Source organism: Oncorhynchus mykiss, chromosome 1, assembly GCF_057628025.1.
Source record: "Oncorhynchus mykiss isolate SJ-2025 chromosome 1, ASM5762802v1, whole genome shotgun sequence".
Lineage (NCBI taxonomy): Eukaryota > Metazoa > Chordata > Actinopteri > Salmoniformes > Salmonidae > Oncorhynchus > Oncorhynchus mykiss.
The window spans coordinates 54,203,389-54,226,755 of NC_143022.1; the positions used below are offsets into that span (position 1 = coordinate 54,203,389).

A 23,367-nucleotide genomic window follows, 5' to 3' on the forward strand; every position below is an offset into this window, starting at 1 on the left:
GGATATTTCCCCAGTAAAGTCCTTCAATAGATCTACTTCCTCATTGTCAGAATTGACACATGGTCATCTTTCATCTCCTTCCTCTTGGCACTCCATTGGTCATACCTGCAGGCCAGGGTCTCTGCCTTGTTTTTTTTTATTTCGCTGCATTCTGGGAACATCACCTTCCCATCTGTCAGCGCCTGCTCTATAGCATCACCACCAGGGCACGATGGGGATCATCACACACAGGATCTCTCCTCTGCTAAAGTTCTTAGTCCGTTCTAAAGAGCCCCTTTGTCCACCTGAGAGAAAGGTTGTTTTAGGGCATACAGCATTGCAGAAGTCATGCCTTGGAAATACTTTAGGAGATTCCATTGTTTGAATACCAAAGGAACCCCAAACACTGGAGCATTCATTTACCAAGCTCTTTGAGGAGGCCACATAACAGGCCTGAACTTCCCTTTCCGGATAGATAGGTTTTATTTACACAAATACATACATGCATGTGCCACGACAGTGCACTCTGTCAGTTTACAGTAAAGGAAATGGAATTTGAGTTCAGCTTACATAAGATACGAAGAGCATAAACATAATAAAAAGCAGGAACATTTCAACGTGATTATCTACCCCTCGTCTCGTGTCAGTTTAAAAGCCGAACTAATGGGGATATTTGGCTTTTTCTGTAGTGTTTCTGTGTTGCTCTCAAACGTTGCCGCTTGAGAGCAAATTTCAGGCACAGCTCCACTCGTCTGCTGCAATGGTTTCATCTGTAGGTTTTGGCAGGCCGCTGAGTATGTTGTGTAGCCAGAACCTTGAATGATCTTGACGGCCCAGCTCTGGACTCTTTCTAAGGCCTGGTTCTGTTTCTCAGTGAGGTTGAAATGCCACATGGCAACAGCATACTTCCACCACAGGACGTATGTGTGTCTCATAGATAGTTTTCAGGTCTTGGACTGCCAAACCTCCTCAGACTTTTTTTCGGACGATGCGTTGACCTGCATGTCCCATCGAAGATCTGACTGTACCCAAAAGCCTAGGACCTTGGTGGCTGGAACATTCTCAGATGCAGCAGGGTAGCACAGATAATTAAACTAGTGTGTTTATAAATGACATGGTGTGAGACTGTGACATGTGCCTACACTCCAGTGGTTGGCCAGGCTCCAAGACAAAAGGCATATCCTCCTACAGTGGTTTTTCCACTGCTCTGAAAGAGCCACAGAGTTGACAAATCAGCCCATAAAACAACCATGGTCTCCTAACTCTGGCTAGATTTACAACCCCTCACGCACACACACACACACACACACACACACACACACACGTACTGTATGCAGTCACACATACACATTTTGCAGGCTAACTTATGACACCCCCTCTGTGTTAAGAGCTCAGTTTATAGGGGCTATTTAAGCCAGCTACTGTAGCTTGTCATTCAATTTGTCATTTACTTTGTTTTCAGAGGGCAGCCCCTCTTACCTTGTAGAACTTAGATCTGTTTAATGAACTAATATACAGAGCAGATATGGAGACAAACTACAGGTTCCACAGAGAGTGGGAAAACGTGGCGTCAATCATCTCCCACTCTCTGTCTAGCACCCCACTTATAAGTACCTCCCACCCTGTCAACTCTAGTGCTGTGTGTGTGTGTGTGTGTGTGTGTGTGTGTGTGTGTGTGTGTGTGTGTGTGTGTGTGTGCGCGCGTGCGTGTGTGACGTACCTCTGACTACCAGATTGGCGGATGCGGTGACGTTGTCCACAGGGGTCTGGGCGGTGCAGGTGTAACGTCCAGAATGCTTCAGCTGGGTGTTCTTAATGAGCAGCTCTCCACTGGAACCACCATTCTGAACAGGGACAACAGGACACATCCAGAGATACAGTATAATACCAGTAATAGTGTAACATAATTGCCTATTTCATTCTGTGCAGACACACAACCTCTTAGTTCTAGTCATTTCAGTTAGAACAGACACTTAGCTACACTATTTATATATCACAATACAGGTATATTATTCTGGGTTCTATGTATATATCACAATACAGGTATATTATTCTGGGTTCTATGTATATATCACAATACAGGTATATTATTCTGGGTTCTATTTATATACCACAATACAGGTGTATTATTTTGGGTTGATTTATATATCACAATACAGGTACACTATTCTGGGTTCTATTTATATATCACAATACAGGTATATTATTCGTCCAGAGAAATACAGCTCAGTGTTCAACACCATAGTGCCCACAAAGCTCATCACTAAGCTAAGGGCCCTGGGACAAAACACCTCCCTCCGCAACTGGATCCTGGACTTCCTGACGGGCCCAACCACAGTAACTCATTGTGTAGTAATTTATTCATGGTGACGGGGCACTGGCTGAGATGTGACGTTTGGGGTACAGACAGATACAGTTTGTCCCCCTCAGTCCATCTGTCTACATTGTTTAATCATAGTACACTAACACAACAGAGTAGGAACCAAAACCAAACACTTCACTCCATCTCTCGCCCCCAGTTGGTGACGGTAGTCAACAACCCATCTGCCACGCTGATCCTCAACACTGGGGCCCCTCAGGGGTGCGTGCTTAGACACCTCCTGTACTCCCTGTTCGCCCACGACTGCATGGCCAAGCACGACTCCAACACCATCATTAGGTTTGCTGACGACACAACAGCGGTAGCCCTGATCACGACAACGATGAGACAGCCAATAGGGAGGAGGTCAGAGACCCACCAGTGTGGTGCCAGGACAACAACCTCTCCCTCAATGCGAGCAAGACAAACGAGCAGATCGTGGACTACAGGAAAAGGAGGGCCGAACACCACTGAAGTGGAGCAGGTCGAGAGTTTCAAGTTCCTTGGTGTCCACATAACCAACAAACTATCATGGTCCAAATACACCAAGACAGATGTGAAGAGGGCACGACAATACCTTTTCCCCCTCAGGAGACTGAAAATATTTGGCATGGGTCCCCAGATCCTCAAAAAGTTCTACAGCTGCACCATCGAGAGCATGCTGACCGGTTGCATCAACGCCTGGTATGGCAACTGCTCTGCATCTGACCGTAAGGTGCTAGAGGGTGGTGCGTACGGCCCAGTACATCACTGGGGCCAAGCTTCCTGACATCCAGGAACTATATACGACCCGTGTCAGAGAAAGTCCCATAAAATGCTCAAAGACTCCAGTCACCCCAAGTCATAGAATGTTCTCTCTGCTACAGCACGGCAAGCGCCAAGTCTAGGACCATAATGCTCCTTAACAGCTTCTAACCCCAAGCCATAAGACTGCTGAACAACTAATCAAATGGTCACCCGGACTATCTACATTGACCCCCCCATTGTTATTGTTATGTACATTTGTTGTGTTACTTTTTGATTTATTTGATTTTTGAAACTTTAGTTTATTTAATAAATATTTTATAAATTATATTTCTTGAACTACATTGTTGATTAAGGGCATGTAAGTAAGCATTTCACGGTAAGGTCCCCTACACCTGTTGTATTCGGCATGTGACAAATAAAATGATATTTGATTGGATTCTGGGTTTTATTTCTGTAGCACGACGATACAGGCATATTATTCTGAGTTTTATTTGTCCATGTGGGCCATCTTTTTAAAATATTATGGCTGTTGTAAAATGTCTCGTGAGCTCCAGCTAGACAAAAAAAAATTCCCCTTCCCATCTTCCAATTACCCATTAACATGGTATCTATTGTTACAAGGCTACAACTTTCCAAATCCTGAGGGATATAGTCCCGCTTGCCAGACTCCCGTCACTACATAGGCTTTGGAAGAAACTCGGTGGGATACAGAGATCTGAACATCCAATCAGAAGAACTACAGGGAGCTGTACCAGAGGGCTATCGCCCTTCTGCCTTGTTCGCCGAATATAACATGGTGCTTCTTTAGTATTCTCAACGGGAAAATGGAATAGACAGAATACTTGACCACAGAAGCCTGCAGAATATCTACAGTAGCCATTCACAGTTTGTTATGTGAACTGCACTCTCACAGCACGAAGCAAACCAAGGTCAAAGAAGCACTCCTTACGTCACTGACCCTTTATCCAGGCGAGTCAGTCATTTACAATGACAGCCATATTTTCTGTGTATGAAATACTCCCATTGAGAATATAAAGGCGGCATTACATTAACTTAGTTACTATAATATGAGTCATACGATTCTGATTGGCAAATACAATTCAACTGGAGCCTGCTGTAATTTTAGGAGAGGGGAAATAAGCCTTGTACACAGCTGTGCAAGGTCATCAATCGTTACATGGAGACATTCCTGTGGAAGGACAGATGAGGATCGCTAGCTGCTGCTTACTGCTAAGGCTGCACGGACAGAGAGTGGCTCACATCATTGATGAGGAAACTGCAGTTAAACTGATACAGGCCACCAGCAGTTAGCGGTCCATGGGTCTTTCATGGGTCTTTTCGATGCTAAATGGGTATTACAGTACAGCGGTGTTACAGTGTTACAGAGATACGATTTATACCAGAGTATTACACAGCTACACCAGAGTAATACTAACTTAATATCTCAGCCATACCCGGGATCTGAACTCAACCCAATGTTTTCTGGCCTGCCTTTCTAATCTCTTACCAGGTTGCGTTCATAGTGGGATCCCTCCCGGTCGAAGTCGATGGAGTGGGCGTCCAGGGTCCAGACGAATGTGATGTCCAGCGTGGAGTCATGTGACGCGGCACACTGCATGTGGGTACTCTCCCCCACCGTCACGTCTGCGTTGGAAGGAGCCAAGGTGATCTTAGTGGCCTCTGGGGAAAAGAAAATTAAAGGGGTAAGTAGTCAAGTTTGCAGTATTGTGCTGAGCTTCGCTGACCACAATGTGCTGACTACAATGTGGAAAGATCAGCAATGGATGTACTCTACAGTACAATTATCCGCCAAAGTTCCACTTTAGTTTAATAGTCAAGCCTTAGGGAAATATATGCAATTTGTCCGACACTGTAAAAATGCATTGATGTGAACTGGGTGGAGTTAGGTGGTAGTGAGCATTTCTGACCAGTAGAGGACAGTGAAGGGTGAGATATGGGTCACAGTGGACTCTTCAGGTCTACATCTAACATGCTGACGACACCGCCCGCGTGCTCCGTCGCAGACATGTTGATGTGATCAGGACATGCAGGTTGAAATATCAAAACGAACTCTGAACCAACTATATTAATTTAGCTCATTTGTCCTGGGATATAAACATTGGGTTGTGATTTTACCTGAAATGCACAAGTTCCTTTTTTTCCTGTATCTTTGCAGAATTTTGTTCCATTTTGAGTCGCACAAAATCACGTGTTTTCTACTCTAACAACTAATACACAGATAAAAGGGGAAACCTAGTTAGTTTCTAGTAATCTCTCTTCTTTAAATCTTCTTAATGTATTGCAAACTTTATGTGGTGGTTTTAAGCCTGACTGACATGCCCAAAGTAAACTGCCTGTTGCTCAGGCCCTGAAGCCAGGATATGCATATAATTGGTACCATTGGAAAGAAGACACTTTGACGTTTGTAGAAATGTTTAAATAATGTAGGAGAATGTAACACAATAGATGGTAGGAAAAAATAAGAAAAACCAGCCAGAATTTTTATTTTTTTGAGGGCCCATGCCATTCCAATGGAACGTATAGGGAAATAATAAAATCTAGCTCCCAGTATGCAATTCCTATGGCTTCCGCTGGGTGTCAGTAGTCTTTGTTCAAGGTTTCAGGCTTGCTTCTTCCAAAACGAGCAAGAAATATGCGTTTTACTACAGGGACACAGACTTGTACATTCGTGCATGCGCGCATGATGAAGAGGACACGCACCTGCTAATATCGTTTTCGTATTGAACATACTTCTTTCCATATGAAATATTATAGTTGAATTACATTTTAGGGTATCTGAGGTTTGGATTACTAACCAATCTGTCTCATCGCTACAACTCCCGTAAGGGCTCTGGAAAGATGAAGGTCGAAAAGCCATTCGTCCTCCGAAACACAACCCAACCAAGCCGCACTGCTTCTTAACACAGCATCCAACCCGGAAGCCAGCCGCACCAATGTGTCGGAGGAAACACCGTGCACCTGGCGACCTTGGTTAGCGTGCACTGCGCCCAGCCCAGCCCACCACAGGAGTCACTGGTGCGCGATGAGACAAGGATATCCGGCCAAACCCTCCCTAACCCGGACAACGCTAGGCCAATTGTGCGTCGCCCCACGGACCTCCCGGTTGCGGCCAGCTGCGACAGAGCCTGGGCGCGAACCCAGTGTCTCTGGTGGCACAGCTAGCGCTGCGATACAATGCCCTAGAACACTGCGCCAACTGGGAGGCGCATATTTTGACCAATGGGAAATGTTAATTGTGTAGATACTCCTCCAAGAAAACCAATGATCCAAACCTCACGTCTCTATCATGAGCCGTTCAAATGTTATTGGAGTTTTTACCCTCGTAGGATGGCCAAGATTAGGGTGACTAAATCAAAGGAGGTCAGCAGATAGATATCGATTTTGAGACATGTAGTACTTTCATATTAGCATACGCTTTTCACGTTAATGCAAGATTCCTGTTATTTTTCAGAGATCTCTCCCTGAAGAAAAAAGCGTATCTCTGTGAAATGTCAACAGAGCACTGAGCGTTACTGCAAGCTTTTTATTCTCAAAGCCTTTCACATTGAATTCAGCTCGTGTCGCGTTAATTTAGCTTTTTGCGACCCGCAGAAACAACTTTGCAGATGACCCCCACATCACGGAAAATCCTCAAAAGTCGCTGTGAGAAGCGGCACCGCTCGGTGCTTATTATAGGATGTATTAGGTTACGAAATCTGACTTTTTAGATATAATGTTAATTATATGTTAGAGAAAGACCCCACTGAATGATTCAGAACATGAAGAATCATATTTGTATTGATAAAATACTATATAATATCAGGAAGTGAAATTTCATCACCAAAGCGTGTTTTCGTCCACTCTGGACAGAGTTGGTGGACACCCTATTCCTTATGATAATATACTGAACAAAAATATAAACGCAACATGCAACAATTTCAAAGATTTTACTGAGTTACTGTTCATATAAGGAAATCAGTCAATTGAAATAAATTCATTAGGCCCTAATCTATGGATTTCACATGACTGGGATTACAGATGCATCTGTTGGTCACAGATATCTTAAAAAAAAAAAAGTGGGCCTCATTATCTCGTCACAGTATTTTTATGAATTCAAATTGCCATCGATAAAATGCAATTGTGCTCATTGTCCGTAGTTTATGCCTGCCCATACCATAACCCCACTGTCACCATGGGGCACTCTGTTCACAACGCTGACATCAGCAAACCTCTCTCCCACACAACGCCATACATGTGGTCTGCGGTTGTGAGGCCGGTTGGACGTACTGCCAAATTCTCTAAAACGATGTTGGAGGTGTCTTATGGTAGAGAAATGAACATTCAATTCTCTGGCAACAGCTCTGGTGGACATTCCTGCAGTCAGCATGTCAATTCAACACTCCCTCAACTTGAGCCTCTGTGGCATTGTGTTGTGTGAGAAGACTGCACTTTTTAGAGTGGCCTTTTATTGTCCCCGGCACAAGGGGCACCTGTGTAATGATCATGCTGTTCAATCAGCTTCTTGATGCCACACCTGTCAAGTGGACGGATCATTTTGTCAAAGAAGAAATGCTGACTATAAGGGATGTAAACAAATTTGTGCACAACATTTGAGAGCTTTTTGTGCATGTGGAACATTTTTCTGGGATCTTCTATTTCAGGTCATGAAACATGGGACCAACAATGTTGCGTTAAAATATTTGTTCAGTGTAATTCCCATAACATGTACTCAACAATAATAATTGACACGCCGTACAGTTAGCAGAAGCTCACAACATACTGTACATGCTTGTAATTGGGAAATCTTACAAAACAAATGCACGCTATAATATCCCATGTGCTACCTACTGCCATTGTGCAAGGCTCGTGTGTGTGTGTGTGTGTGTGTGTGTGTGCTCGCGCGTGCGTGCGTGCATTGTGTGTTTGTAGCTTGCCTGTGATGGAGAGGGAGCCTGTGCTGTTGGCCTTGCCCCGATTGTTCTCAGCAAAGCAGGTGTAACGCCCCTCGTCTGCTTCGGTCACATTCAGAATTTCCAGACTACCATCCTCCCAGATTAACACCCTGATGATAACACACAATATGTGAGTGTTACAAAACACAGATACAGCTACTTCATTGCAAGAGATCGGATACTGATGATCACAAAATCCTCAGAGTGTACAAAATACATAGACAAGGGCAATACACATGTGACAAGAGCAAATCCTGTAAGGCAACATTCTATTCAGCACTCATTCACATGGACAGGGAAAACTCTCCAGAACCTACATGGTAGGCAGGCAGTCATGTTGGACATCTCTGTTATTAAATAATTCCTCTGTAGTGAGTTAGTGGTAGGTGGTTGAGAGTGATTTGGGTAGTTTGAGCGAGACAGAGATTATTTGGCTATGGTGACTTTGGTAGTTTTAGAGGGACAGAGATTATTCAAGTATAGTGATTTTGGTAGTTTGAGAGAGACAGAGATTATTCGGCTATAGTGATTTGTGTAGTTTTAGAGAGACAGGGATTATTTGGCTATGGTGACTTCAGTAGTTTGAGAGAGACAGAGATCATTCAGCTATAGTGATTTGGGTAGTTTGTTTCAGAGTGATTATGGCACAGGAAGCCCCAGTGTCCCTGTGGTGAGTGGTGGGTCTTTGTGAAGGCAGATTAGCCCAACCCCAGATGCTGACCTGGTAGAGTTGAAGAGCAGTTCAGTGCCCTTGCTCCAGGAGAACGAGGGTTTGGGAGCTGCTTTAGGTTTACACTCTATGACCACTCTGCCGTTCTTAGCTCCCAGAATCCTCCACTTCACAGGGTTGTGCTCAAACGTAGGGGCGCACGCTGCATAGGGCCACAGAGAAAAAATATTTGAGTCATTACACTAGGGTTTATTCAATTAAACTGTTTCTGTTAAAACAAAAAAAGTGTTGAAAAAAATCTCAGAGAGAAGCATGGGGGTGTGTGTGTTAGCAATTGACTTCTGTTCATGCCACATTACCATAATTAGGACGTGTTTTGGATCAAGTCACCGCTGAAAAGGGCATGCTGTCGGTTTATTGGACTATGTTATTTGTTTATATGTGTAACGTAGCCTCGATGAAAACTGACACGGCAACTTCATGTTTTAATTTCAGTCCAAATTGGTCAGCTAGTGCGGTGACCTTTAATCTTTGGACTGAGCCAATTACAATGATTCTGAGCTTTTGACTCACCAATCACTCGCAGCTCTGCGTTAGCATAGATGACTCCATGGCGATTCTCTGCTATACACTGGTACATCCCAGAGTCCTTAAACGTCAGAGCACTGAACCTCAAATCACGCTTATCGTACTGCAGAAAATGAATAAATAAATATGGCACAATTATATCCTTCAGCATTTCAATATATCCTAAAATGTCATTTTACAATAAAAGCACTTGGATGTTTCAACATCAACGTTGAGATTTCATCACAGGAAATAATAGTGACGCTTTACTGACAACATCTAGATTTCATCACAGGAAATAATAGTGACGCTTTACTGACAACATCTAGATTTCATCACAGGAAATAATAGTGACGCTTTACTGACAACATCTAGATTTCATCACAGGAAATAATAGTGACGCTTTACTGACAACATCTAGATTTCATCACAGGAAATAATAGTGACGCTTTACTGACAACATCTAGATTTCATCACAGGAAATAATAGTGACGCTTTACTGACAACATCTAGATTTCATCACAGGAAATAATAGTGACGCTTTACTGACAACATCTAGATTTCATCACAGGAAATAATAGTGACGCTTTACTGACAACATCTAGATTTCATCACAGGAAATAATAGTGACGCTTTACTGACAACATCTAGATTTCATCACAGGAAATAATAGTGACGCTTTACTGACAACATCTAGATTTCATCACAGGAAATAATAGTGACGCTTTACTGACAACATCTAGATTTCATCACAGGAAATAATAGTGACGCTTTACTGACAACATCTAGATTTCATCACAGGAAATAATAGTGACGCTTTACTGACAACATCTAGATTTCATCACAGGAAATAATAGTGACGCTTTACTGACAACATCTAGATTTCATCACAGGAAATAATAGTGACGCTTTACTGACAACATCTAGATTTCATCACAGGAAATAATAGTGACGCTTTACTGACAACATCTAGATTTCATCACAGGAAATAATAGTGACGCTTTACTGACAACATCTAGATTTCATCACAGGAAATAATAGTGACGCTTTACTGACAACATCTAGATTTCACTTTTGTGAAAACCTCAACGTTGACGTTGAAAACATCAAAATGCTTTTGAAATCTAGGAATAGCGTGTGCCAATTGATGCAGTGTTGAATTAAATAGCATCCCTTTAGCATTAAAATGACTTTATTTGACTTAATGAAACCGTCAATAATACATAACGAAGTATCCCAGTGGCATCAGAATCCTCCCACTTGCCTTCCCTCCTGACAGGGGTTGGTGTTTGGGACCGTTCGATATGTAACCTCTTTGGGCTGGCACCCTCAGAAACAAGTACTTTTCCCTCTCCTCGTTGCATTTTAGCAGACACTTACATTAGTGATTAAATTCATTTTTTGTACTGGTCCCCTGTGGGAATACGAACCAACAACCCTGGTGTTGCAAGCGCCATGCTCTACCAACTGAGCTACACAAGACCCCTCAGCTTGCCTCTCTTCCCTCCTCATATTCTCCCTTCTCCTCTCCTCTCCTCTCCTCTCCTTTCTCCTCCTCTCCACGCTGGCACCTCCTCAGAAACAACAAGAGGTACCTTCTCCTGAATCTTGACTGTGCCTTGTGTTCAGACTATTCAGAGTACCCATGCTAGCGGCCCGGTCACAACAGTTGCCACCCTGATGCTTGGCTGCTGAGAGGGTAGTGCTGGAACACTACAGGAATTTTAACACAACTCAACCGAGCCAAACCAAATCAAGCTGTACTGAGCAGGCCTGGTTATGCATACACCATAGCTGATGGAGCAATATTTAAAAGTATATACATTTGTATATTTTATTTAACCTTTATTTAACTAGGCAAGTCAACAAATTCTTATTTGCAATAACGGCCTACCTCGGCCAAACCCGGATGACGCTGGGCCAATTGTGCGTCGCCCTAGTACTATTGCCTGATTCACATTGCCAACCCCAACCACACTGTGCTGGCTCAGATGTTTTGTCTTCATATGGTATTTTCCATTACGGTACCAGCAACTATGGTGGGTGATTAACCAGACCAGCTCAGCACAGCTCTGCTTGGCTCTGTTCGGCTCAGCTCAGCAGTGTGAAAAGGGTATGTGAAAGTTCTCTTACGGCATAGCTGTTCTTGAGCCACTGTACGTGGGGTTTGGGCTTGCCGCTAGCCACACAGGACATGGTGTAGTCACTACTGATGTCCTTCTCTGTACTGTTGATGGACTCGGTCCACTCCGGGAATGCTGGAACAGAGTGAGATGAGGAAAACAGACAGTGTGAGGCCCAAATCCCATCTTGAGATCAACGCTCAACATCAATGCATGATCTATGTGAGAATTGTGCATTTATCCATAGCAATTTACAGGAGCACATCAACAGATCGTTCACCTAGTCAACTCAGGGATTCAAACCAGCAACCTTTTGGTTGTTGGCCCGACTGCTCGCTCTTAATCACCAGGCCACCTGCACAACTCAACTGAGGCCTGAAAAGGTGTTAAATCATAACAATTTGCAAGTCAAATAATTTGCTACTACCAAGCTGGGGAATATATACCTTATTAGTAGCCCCACCTTCTACAGAGACGCGTGCCCTGTGCCAGTCCTTTCCTTTGGAGTTGAGGGCCTCACACTCGTATGTCCCCTCGTCCTCATACTGCACGTTGTACAGGTGGAGGTGGGCCCCCGCCATGCTGACGTCGTGATTGGACGGCAGCTCTCCGTTCATCTTCTTCCAGCGGATCTGAGGGATGGGGCTGTGGAGAGTGAGGGATAAGAAGTGAGAACAACGGAGAGGAGCTTAGACCTATAATCCCATAGCCTTGTCATTAGAATCTATACATACAGCTGTATTACAATAAACTATTTCATACTCTCAAGTCTGAGCTAGGATAGCAAGTATAAGTGATGCTCTAATATATGTACTTGTAGCAATGCACTGGCTTTATCCATACTTACTTTCCCAGGGCGAAGCATTCCATTGTGACATTCTGTCCCACCAGTGCGTAAGTGTCTGGGAACTTGACTTTGATGTCAGCGGGGTATTTCCTGATTGGACCTGGTTGGTGGAGAAACAGGAAATAGAAACAACTGGATGTGAGTCACCTGTTTATTCATAACAACCCCCGAGGAGGCAGAACAACTTAGACCAGCAACAAGATGTTGTGTTAGTTAACTCTGTGTACGGACAATATACGGTTGGAGGCGCTTTCTTGTAAACGGTTGTGTCGGGTAGGATACGTTAGCTATGCTGTAGCACACACACACACACACACACACACACACAGTTTCCAGCTCAGTCTGCCCTTCAGGATGAGTGTCCAATACAGTGCTAAATATGGGCCATGACACAGCCAGAGGCCCGTGTTGTGTAGTAGTAACGTGGTCATAATGAAACATGTGCATGACAAAGCCATGAAGTGTTACCGGGTAAACTGTCCTCCCCTACAACCTTTTCAACTAGAACACGACACGCTCCCATGCTCCCTATTACGTTTGTGCTATAGACAACTCCTTGGGTAATCGCCATGCATGTAATCGCCAAATAGGACACGACCACAGGCGTTGCCAAGAGAGTACAAACATATCTGGGACCAGGCTAAGAACATGCTAGTTTGTGTTTTTAAATCTGCTAGGTTGGTACTAGGTAACGTGAAAATAAACTCGGCAAACAGGACCAACTGAGAGTACATCACCAACAAGTAATCATTTATGAACCCTTGAGGAAAGCGAGGCCTCCTCTCCATCTTTTATCTCAATCATTTCTCTAATCAAGCCTTTCCCACAACCATAAACAACACAGGCACAAGGCTCTCTCTCAACACTTCAACCGTGATCTCAAACTCCAACTCCAGAGATGGTGACTGCCTGGGTTCTCGCCTGTTACCGACCTCTTTTTAACAATGTTCATATGTGGTTCGCTGGTCACAAGCTGGACCAACTCTACTGCCCTAAGCAAACTACAAACAGTAGGCAATTGTGTGATATCTAACACCTTGATAATGATCTCACATACTGTAGGGTAATATGGTGTCCATCTGCACTGAACAGATTCATATCTTCCAAACCAAAAAAAGTGGGCAATTGTGTGATTACGGAAATCCTCCAGGGTAACGACAACTTTTATTATAGGCCATGGTGCGTGCATACTATTAGATACGATGGGACAGGAATCTTTGCTGAATAGATTCCTCTACCTCAACATACAGGACAGTTAAAAAAGGAACTGAAAAACAGGAACCAACGTTCAGTCAGGGGGACGAGGGGGATGAACTTGCTGAAGACGCTCTTGGCGATGGAGGCACTGGAGACGAAGCAGGAGTAGTTGCCACTGTCTGATAAATCCACCTGGTGAGAGACGTAAACAATTCAGGTAAAACACATTTGATCTTATATCCTGTATTATGTAGCCCATGTTTGTCACCGTGTGTTTTTACACGAACATTTGTATGCTGTAAACTCAGCCTTTCTTCAGTTTATATAAAACTGTGAGCGTCGCTCAATAAAGTTCAAAGGCTGTGTCAGAAATGGCACCCTAATTCCCATGATAGTGCACTACCTTTGACCAGATAGGGTGTGTAAAAAAAAAAAAAAGTATGGTAGGGTGAAATGATAGGGTGGCATTGCAGTCCAGTCGAAGACACATTCTGAAATCCACCTTTGAGATGTAGAGGTTCCCTGTAGTCTGGGAGACAAAGCGACGTTTATCCAGCGTGATGAAGATAGGGAACTCGTTCAGAATCCAGCGGAATGACAGCTCGTCTGTGGAGAAAAGATACACAACCCTCAACCTGGCGATCAAGCCTGAATCTGTCAGTCAAAGACAGAGGAGGTGGGGGAGCGGCGGAGTGCCAAGATGGAGCCGAGCCAGGAGAAAGGCTCTTTTATTCTTATACTTACACTATTTTCAAACCACACTATCATGCTGACCCAAACCACACTATCATGCTGACCCAAACGATACTTTAAAATGAAAGCTATAACAACGAAAGCATTTGATGCTTTAATATCAAACTGTCATCATGACGCTAATGAAAAGAGTTGAAAAGGACAAGTATCACTGAGGAACTGTAATTCAGTAGCAGCTGAAATACATGTATGTTTACCGTCATTTCACACAATGATTTTGGTGTATAATTTGCATAAGAATGACTATGCATATCTGCTGTGCAGAACTCTAGTGGAGCTCCTGGTTGATACCAAATAGGTTTGTTTAACGAAGATCAATAATTAAGAAATATACAAATAAAGGAGATCAAAATTGGGCCAAGAAACATGCCCGACACAGATATTAAAACCTGAACAGATTAGTGTAAAGTACCTTTGACGAAGAATACAAAGCTACTGTATGAAATTACATTTTTAAAAAGCATTCAAAACAGCTTATTTTGCCTCACACATCCCTACACTGAGACTATAAGGGTAAAACTCAGCTCAGGGCTACAGTGTGAGGATATAGCCTACAATGTGTCAGAACAGAAGCAGCCTCATGAAGCAGTACTGCCAGTCACCAGCAGGGGGCACACTTTCATTGATTTTCACTGTTATGACTATCTGGGTTAATTGCCATAACATACTGTTGGATTTAATACTGGAATAGAGACACATGTAATATGTGCAATGCTACAGACCATAGTGTTAACCTAGCACCCTAGCATTCATCCCCAGCCATCACACTTTGTCTTAAGACGTCTCGACACATCTTGAGACATTAAGTCAAGACTTCTTGAGACACATGAAGATAGATACTTTTCAAGACATCTTATGACCGTTTAATGATACATTTTGAAGACATGTCTTAAGGCAAAAGCTGTAGAAATAGCCTAGCGTCAGAGAATTAGCTGCAGCTGTTAATCTAGCTAGCACTCACGTGGGTAGTGTGGTGGGGGAGCGCAGAGCAGGACTGCCCCCTGGCCCTCCTTCACGTGCACCGCCTCTCTTTCCTCAGATGAGAAGAAGTCCAGGTCTGGAGGAGAGAGGGGGGGGAAGAGGAAGACCGAGAGTTCAGATTCATTAACGTGCCTGGAGAATCCACTGTGATGCTCTCCCTCACCTCATTTAAGTAATAACACTTATCCTCCTATACCCTTAAACCCTGTAACCTCCTAGCTCAAAGCCATTTTAAAACCAGAACCTGCATTAGTTTAGCTAGCAGGCTTACAATTTGCAGCTGTCATATTTCAAAGGGAGGGAACTAACTATTGATTCGGCAGAAGTGATTCCGGCTCGTGCCACACTCTATACCATTCAAATGTAATTTCCAAAGTTGTTATGATGTGGCGCTGCTGCCTCCCTCCCGAGGCCCTATCACAGCTCTACAGCTCTACTATCAGCTCTACTATCACAGCTCTACTAACATAGGCATGAAAGTGTAGCCCCTGTTCATAAAACATCCCTCCGTCCTTCCTGCCTATGATAATGTGTCACGCAACAAAACGAACAGTGGACCCGATCGCGCCCCCAGTGTCCCATCCACTCACATCCAAACCGGACGCCAGCCTCTCGGCTGACCACAGTGCCGTAGTCGTTGGTGGCCACACAGGAGTAGTTCCCAACGTGTTTGTTCTTGATGGGGTTAGAGATGACCAGGTCGCCCCCGACCTGAGTGTAATGGTTATCACCATCCAGGTCTATGCTCCGGCTGTTCAACCTCCACCTGAAGAAGGAGAAGACCACGTTCATTTTAAAACATACATATCACAATGCATTTCTCCACATTTCAAGATTTGCAATGGCGAATGAGGCCTGGATGTTTTAAAGTCCTTTAAAGGCATATATTAGGACCTCCAGACTTGGCCATCATGCTGGGGAGAGACAGAGAGATGGGGGGTGGGGGGGGGGGGGCGACAAACAGCACACACAGCGTGTGGTATTTAAGGGGGTGAGCAGAGAGGAGAGCAGAGCATATGTTACTGGTATGTGGCAGGTGGGTTGGCTCGTGCTCGACAGCTCATGGTGATTTTGGCCTCAGGCGACTCCTCGGGGTAGATGGTTTCGACCGGCTGATCCTCAAACACCGGACCGTAACCTGTAGCATCGTCTGAGAGGAAAGAGACACACACACACAGACAAATAGGGCGAATGAATCAGGAACTAGTCGGTCAGATCGGAAACAATCCTGTCCATCTGTCTGTTTCAGTTCCGTTTCTTTCGCGCCTAACGACTGAGGCACAGGTCTCGGGATTAGACGTGTGAGTGAGTGATGTGAATTTGAGTTTATTTTCGCTCACGAAGAAAACATTTTTTATTGATTAACTGCATATTCTTGCAGTGCATGAACAACATGGTGTAACATCTTTCTACTCCCAGCAACTTGGCTCCTCCCGCACCCTTGGTATTTCTTAGTACTGCAGTATCTGCCGATGTCAGGTGGCTAACCTACTATACGCAGAACCATCTCCCATTGGTTCAATTATTGTCGGAAGCAAATACCAAATCTTAAATTGGAAGCGAACATTTCACCCAAAACCCTTTCAGATGCCCCCATCATCCTCAGAGTTGACAAGACAAGCAGTCGGCGGGCTAAACACAGAGAGAGATCTCTTTGATGGAAATGCCTTGCGTCATTCGACCTGCCTTTAAACCGGTGTCGACACACATTGACAACGAGATCTCGTGCGTGTGCAAACGCACGCACACACACGATCAAAACATACGCGCCACGCACGCACACACACACACTTGGATAATTAGATCCAATTAGTCATTAAAAAACACACGCATCACAGAGCTCCCATGAATAAGACAGAGACACAATGCAAGACAAGGCAATGAATAACCAATGAGGCAAAATGTTCCTGAGATGCTGATTATTCTCTCAGATCGTGACTGTCCATTCAGGTGTGTCTGTGTGTGATCTCGCTCTCTGAGCACATCTGTCACCTCTATGCCACTGTCACTGAGGAGCGACCTCTGCGCGCGCGCACACACACACACACACCCTGCACTTATCTCATCTGTCTACATAGGAAAGCAATGCCTCTGAAAAGATTCCCTGAAAATTCATTCCCCTAGAAAATAAGAATTACACACGAACTGTCACCTTTACAAACCCAAGACAAAGGGTTCATAGTCTCACAATATCCTGACAGAAAAAAAAGACCGGGTGGTTTGAGCTGAAAGCTGTGGTATATCAGGCAGTAGACCACGGATATGACAAAAAAAAAAAGAATTGTTTACCACTTTAATTACGTTGGTAACCAGTTTATAATCGCAATAAGGTACCAAGGGTTTGTGGCATATGGTCAATATACCACGGCTAAGGGCTGGATCCAGGCACTCCGAGTTGCTTCGTGCATAATAACTTAACAGCGGTATATTGGCCATATACCACAAACCCCTGAGGTGCCTTATTGATATTATAGTCTTCATTCTCAGTGAAAGAGATATAGCGAGAGAGACAATGAGGGAGAGCGAGAGAGAGAGAGACAGAGAATGAGAACAAGAGCGAGAGGACTTGGGACTTCAGAAAATGTGATTTTATCCGATACTTCAGAAAATGTAAGAAAACAATTGCAATGGACAGGAATGACGCTCACACCCTCCAACACAAGGACCATGTGTAAGTGCTTGACACTGTCATAGCTTGATGGCCTAGTTCCAACCATTTGGAATGACTGCTGCTTGAGAGAGAGAGAGAGAGAGAGAGAGAGAGAGAGAGAATTACACATGCTCTGCCATAAATAGGGCACGGAGGCACGTTAAGTGAGAAACAGTGTTCAGGGAAGAAGAGAGGAGAAGAGGAGAAGAGCAGTGACCGTATGGAAGAGAGTTGAAATGGACACACAGGCCTGTCTGGCCCAGTGAAAGGAATGCTGGTCATCGTAAGGTCGTGTGTGTGTGTGTGTGTGTGTGTGTGTGTGTGTGTGTGTGTGTGTGTGTTCACCACTTCTTGACTGTACCATGTGAAGTGACAGATGGTAGAGAGGAGTGTTGAACAGACCCCATAAAGCCCACAGCCTGCAGATACCAGGGACCTTGATGCTCTCACATCTGTATTAATGCTCTCTCTCCCTTCCCCTCTCAGATGAAGGTCTCTCTCCTCTCTCACTAGTTCTCATTGCTTCTTGATGCCTCTCTCTCTCCCTCGACCGTCTCGCTGTTCTGCCTCTATCGCTCTCTCAATGAAGAAACATCAATCGTCTCTTTCTTTCTCCCTCTTTCCCTGGCTCAAACACCGACTGTTTCTCTCGGTCTCCATCTCTCTCATCTCTCTGTTCCCTACTTCTTGTAGACCTCTCTCTCCCTCTCACAGTCCCCCTCGAAAGACTTCCATATTGTTCTCCGTCTCTCTCTCTCCTCTCATTCTGTGCGTCTCTCAGACACTTTCTCTCTCTGTATTAATCCCCCTCTCTGTCTCATCTTCTGGCATGACTTGGCTGTGGTAGCAATGGCTGGGTGACTCCATTAAAGAGGTGTAAAAGCTTTTTCGGGGTATGCAATCATGTCCTCGGCAGTCAATGGACAAACACACCGACACACACACACACCCTATTCTCTCCTGGGCTGTGAAGAGAAGAGCCTTTCCTCTGGACATTATTACCAGACAACAGGACTCAACAACACTGTCTGGCCTATACTGGAACAGTACCAACACAAACCTGCTCTCTCCTGATCCAGGATCCTGGTCTCGTCTGAAGCTTTTCTTTTCCTCCTTTCATTCTTACTTCCCTTCTTGGCATCAGAGCCTCTAATGAAATGACACATCTATTCTTCATCAGGTAGGTATATATATATATATATTAGGCAACATTTTAGCCAGCAGGAATTTGGATTGTTATTTAAGCGTTATAATAGTGTAGAGAACTGTGACAGTGCAAGATGCCTTTGTCTCCCAGCCTGTAGGGAAACTCGATAATGATTTTATTTTACAATGGATATGTGAGCTATATATAAGTGTTGCACCTATTTAGGCATATGGTGATATCATTTGTAAATGTAATTAATAAATAATACAGACATATAACTAGTCAAGCTACAAGCTAGCATGTAGTTAACTCCCAGACAGTTGTTTATCTGGGCGTCTATCTGTTTGTTTGTTTGATTACATGAAGAAATTGGTTGTCGTCCAATTGGGACAGTGAACATATGTGCTGTATCCTGAAGGCATCCCTACTGCAGCATTCTGTGGGTATGTTCACCATGCCAGGTCTGTGAGTGAAATGTGGCTAGAGCTTTGCTGCTAGCCAAATCCTCACTGTGAAAGTGTTACTGTAGAGCACACTGGCTATCACTGCATCACAAAGAATACGTTAAGATGTGAATACTATTCAGTACAAGAGATGTGCATGGTCATACTGTATGGTGCATGTGTAGATAGATATATATGGAGCGAGAGAGAGAGCAAGAGAGCGAGAGAGAGAGCGAGCGAGAGAGAGAGAGAGCGAGAGAGAGAGAGAGAGCGAGAGAGAGCAAGAGAGCGAGAGAGAGCAAGAGAGCGAGAGAGAGCAAGAGAGCGAGAGCGAGAGAGAGAGAGCGAGAGGTTGAAGTGTTTCCATTTAGGCAAATTGGTCATTAGTAAATTGGTGACAGCCTGTATGCCTAGCCACCTCTCTGTTTCATGTCTCAGGTAGGCTGCGAGCGCAAACATGGATAGAATACAATAATTGACTACTATTTGCCATACTCTAATAATTCCACATGTGCCATCGTATCGCCACGGACCAAGCCAAGGTGAAATTTGCACTGTAGATATGAACTAATTAGAAGGTGAAACTCGAATCGGGTCGACCAGAAAAGCAAGGTGAAGCAATTCAGGCATTCTTGAAAGTCAGGACAATCCTTGTCCTGCAAATTGTTGTTTTGGATTTTTGAAGGAGTAGGCATTTATAATTCAATGTGGGGTGGAGCATAATAATTAGGCCTAAGTGATGCCATTGCGTTCAAAATGATTTGGCAATCATTTATTCGAAAAACACAATTTGCATCATCATTTGTCGCAAATAAAGACAGTTAAACACAATAAAAATACACCTCTGTCGAACGGATACAAATTTTGTCGATCTTTATTACATCTATCCCATATCTGCTGTTTCCATTACACATTTCGTAATGATTTTTTTTGCAGCATTGCTTTTGTTGATTAAACTTGGGGTCAACGGAAACCTGTCTACTGTAGGCCCTAGATCCTGCAGCATGCTCTGCATGCATTCACGCAACACGACACATAGTGGAGATAACATAAATGTGTCCTAGGGTTTACATAGATGCAGGGGCCTTAATCTTGCACATCTCTGCTGCTACATTCGCAGACGCACTTACAAAGGCAGACTGGCCCTTTATTCTTGCACACCTGCTGTGACATCCACAAAAGCATACCCAATTTGATCGCCCGCGGTCGATACAACACTTATCATCCATGAGAGAGAGAACGTGAGAGGCCGTGAACAGAGAGAGAGAGAGAGAGAGAGAGAGAGGAGAGAGAGTAAGAGAGAGAGAGTGAGAGATGATGTCTAGGAGAGAATAAACAACGCACCCTGCATGCATTGTCACGACATGTTCCCCTTCTCACAAAATCATTTCAATTCACCCTTCACTGACTGTCACTGGTTGGTTAGTGAGGGAATATAGTGGTGGGTGAGGGGAATATATAAATAATGCTATCTATGCATACCCTGTACACTATGACAGCACACAGTAAATTAACCATTGCAGGTCCCTGACCTTGTCTATAGATAAGTAGGAGGCCTCCCATCTTTCTGTGACAAGGAGTCACCTTGGTGTGTGTTACGTCTTCCAAATGCACAACAAACGTGACTAGAGTCAATGGAAACGCTTCCTATAGCTCAACAGTTCATCATTTGTGTTATTTCTAGAAAGAGCTGTATCATTATCTATGCGTTTTATCCAAACAGAAGCCGTGAAACCAACATATTTTCACATAATCTGTCAATTCTAGTTATTCACCCATTTTATTTTCTCCATAAAGGAAGAAAATAATAATAACGTTTTTTTGTATTATTGTTACAGAACATCTAAAATACATTACAATAACGTAAGATGCTCTTTCTTCGTGGCCAACCTCTGCTTAATTAACTTGAATTTTCTCAATTACAAATTGATGAACCTGATGAACTCTCGGAACCTTCAAAAACATCACGCATTCCATCTATAATAGCATAACACATCTAGATCACTGTATTGTTACAAGACTCGTTGCCGCTCCCATGGCAACATAACGCCAGACAAATAAACCATTTCCTAAAGGTCCTCATCATCGCCGTAATGTCAGGACATTTAACCAGATCATCACGTGTGTTGTTGTGGAGGAACATGCATCCTCATCATCTGCTACAGCGGAAGGATCCCCAGAAGAGACGCGGTAAAAGTTAACCTTGACCCCCCAGACAGCGTTTCATTAGGCTCTGTCCTTCCCCAGCCAACAACGATGAGAGGGGAACTTCCAGGCCCGAGTCCCAAATGGCACCCTATAACCTTTACAGGGCCCTGGTCAAAAGTAGTGCACTATATAGGGAAGAGGGTGCCATTTTGGACGCACCCTCGGCCAGTGCCAGTCTGTTAACCCACGCTGACAGGCCGATAACGTTCTAAAGTGTTTCAACCACCACCACCCTGTGGGTCGATGCAAGGCCAGAACTGGGGACTAGGGAGTACTGAGGCCCAATAATGGCCTTGACATACTTCCATTGTTTGCGGGCTACATTATACGAGACAGACATACTTCCATTGTATTTTTTTGCTACAAGTGTTTTTATTTTTTTAAATACATTGGAAGATCCTGGAGGGAAGGACTGATGGTTTGTGTACTAGTTTGTCAGAGCGCAGAATACCAAAAATTAAGCAGGGACACAAATCTTTCCAGGTCATTGAAGATAGATGCAGTAGGAAGCATATATCATGCTAATAACCTAGTTAGCTCTTACAAAAGTTTGTTCTGTCCCTCTTTTGACACCTGCCAGCTACACTCTCATGTCTTATTGGCTGCAGAAGTGACCAAACAAAAAAAACTGTCAATGATGAAAGTTTGCTGGAACAAACATAGCTGTGTTCTAATCTAGTGGAACGAGGGACACACAGGCTATGGTGTGTTTTAAAATGGAAAAGAGCTGTCTAATAACGTCCCAAAGAAGGACAAGTCAACTGCAGGTCAAATATCGATGTGATTGATATCTCGGACTTGGAGTTGCCTCACAACTGATGCCTTCCTAATATCGATGTGACTGATATCTCGGACTTGGAGTTGCCTGACAACTGATGCCTTCCTAATATCGATGTGATTAATATCTCGGACTTGGAGTTGCCTGACAACTGATGCCTTCCTAATATCGATGCCGTACAGCCAAACTTGCAGTGATGAAATTTTGCTGAAATAGACCATCCCCATCTATGTTCTAATCTAGTGGTCGAGGGAAGTGTAAACTATGTCTTCGAATGGTCTAAAAACATCCGGAAACCGTCAAAAGGTCTAAAACCAGAGAAACTAGTCAACTGCAGGCCATACAGAGGACAGCAAAAATCTATCAGAATTTTCTCCAACTCTCTCAATCTTCCTGGACTTGGGTTAAGTGTCCAACAAAATGCTCTTTGAGACTAGCTTGCCTGTGATGCCTTTGAAGGGCCTCAATGAATCACGAAGGACGTTCCACAGGGCCTCAAGGCTTTAAGGCCACGGCCCATAAACAGACAGACTGAGAGCTAAATTACAAGGTCATTTTCAGTAGGGTAAGCAACCAAAAATGTTTTGCAATGGGAATACGTCCAGCATGGAGAAAACAAGGTAACACTTAATGTTACGGGGGCCTTTTACAGTGTAATTACACCGTAACAAGTATTGTAATTAATCGTAATAATTCATATTTACACTAATAGCAAGATGTAACTGGTGGTAATTGCAGTCTGTAATTACAGAGGTGTAACAACGAGTGCTTCTTACAATGCTTGTTACAAACATAAAAGTTTACGATAGCATCCCAACGCACCATATTTTAGCCTGCACAAATCACGTGATAGGTGTCAGCCAATTGAAAACTTCCCACCTCATTTACACAACTCTGCATTAAAGAGCTCTGCAGTCTGATATCCAGGCCCAATGGCAAAAACAGGTTCACATCAAATAATACTGT

At 43.8% G+C, this 23,367-nt stretch overlaps 1 protein-coding gene across 2 annotated transcripts in view; it reads right to left on the reverse strand.

Annotated features, from left to right (window-relative positions):
- The window catches only part of LOC110524655 (contactin-1a), a 123,336-nt gene that overhangs the window by 23,404 nt on the left and 76,565 nt on the right, over positions 1-23,367 (reverse strand). For both annotated transcript variants that reach the window (XM_021604503.3, XM_021604512.3), the window contains exons 4-16: positions 16,199-16,325; positions 15,766-15,941; positions 15,156-15,251; positions 13,944-14,047; positions 13,531-13,633; positions 12,245-12,344; positions 11,861-12,042; positions 11,408-11,532; positions 9,281-9,398; positions 8,759-8,909; positions 8,020-8,147; positions 4,593-4,765; positions 1,700-1,823 (exon numbers count right to left, since the gene is read on the reverse strand). In XM_021604503.3, the coding sequence (XP_021460178.2) occupies positions 1,700-1,823; positions 4,593-4,765; positions 8,020-8,147; positions 8,759-8,909; positions 9,281-9,398; positions 11,408-11,532; positions 11,861-12,042; positions 12,245-12,344; positions 13,531-13,633; positions 13,944-14,047; positions 15,156-15,251; positions 15,766-15,941; positions 16,199-16,325 (1,707 nt within the window). The remainder of the gene's footprint in view (positions 1-1,699; positions 1,824-4,592; positions 4,766-8,019; positions 8,148-8,758; positions 8,910-9,280; positions 9,399-11,407; positions 11,533-11,860; positions 12,043-12,244; positions 12,345-13,530; positions 13,634-13,943; positions 14,048-15,155; positions 15,252-15,765; positions 15,942-16,198; positions 16,326-23,367) is intronic.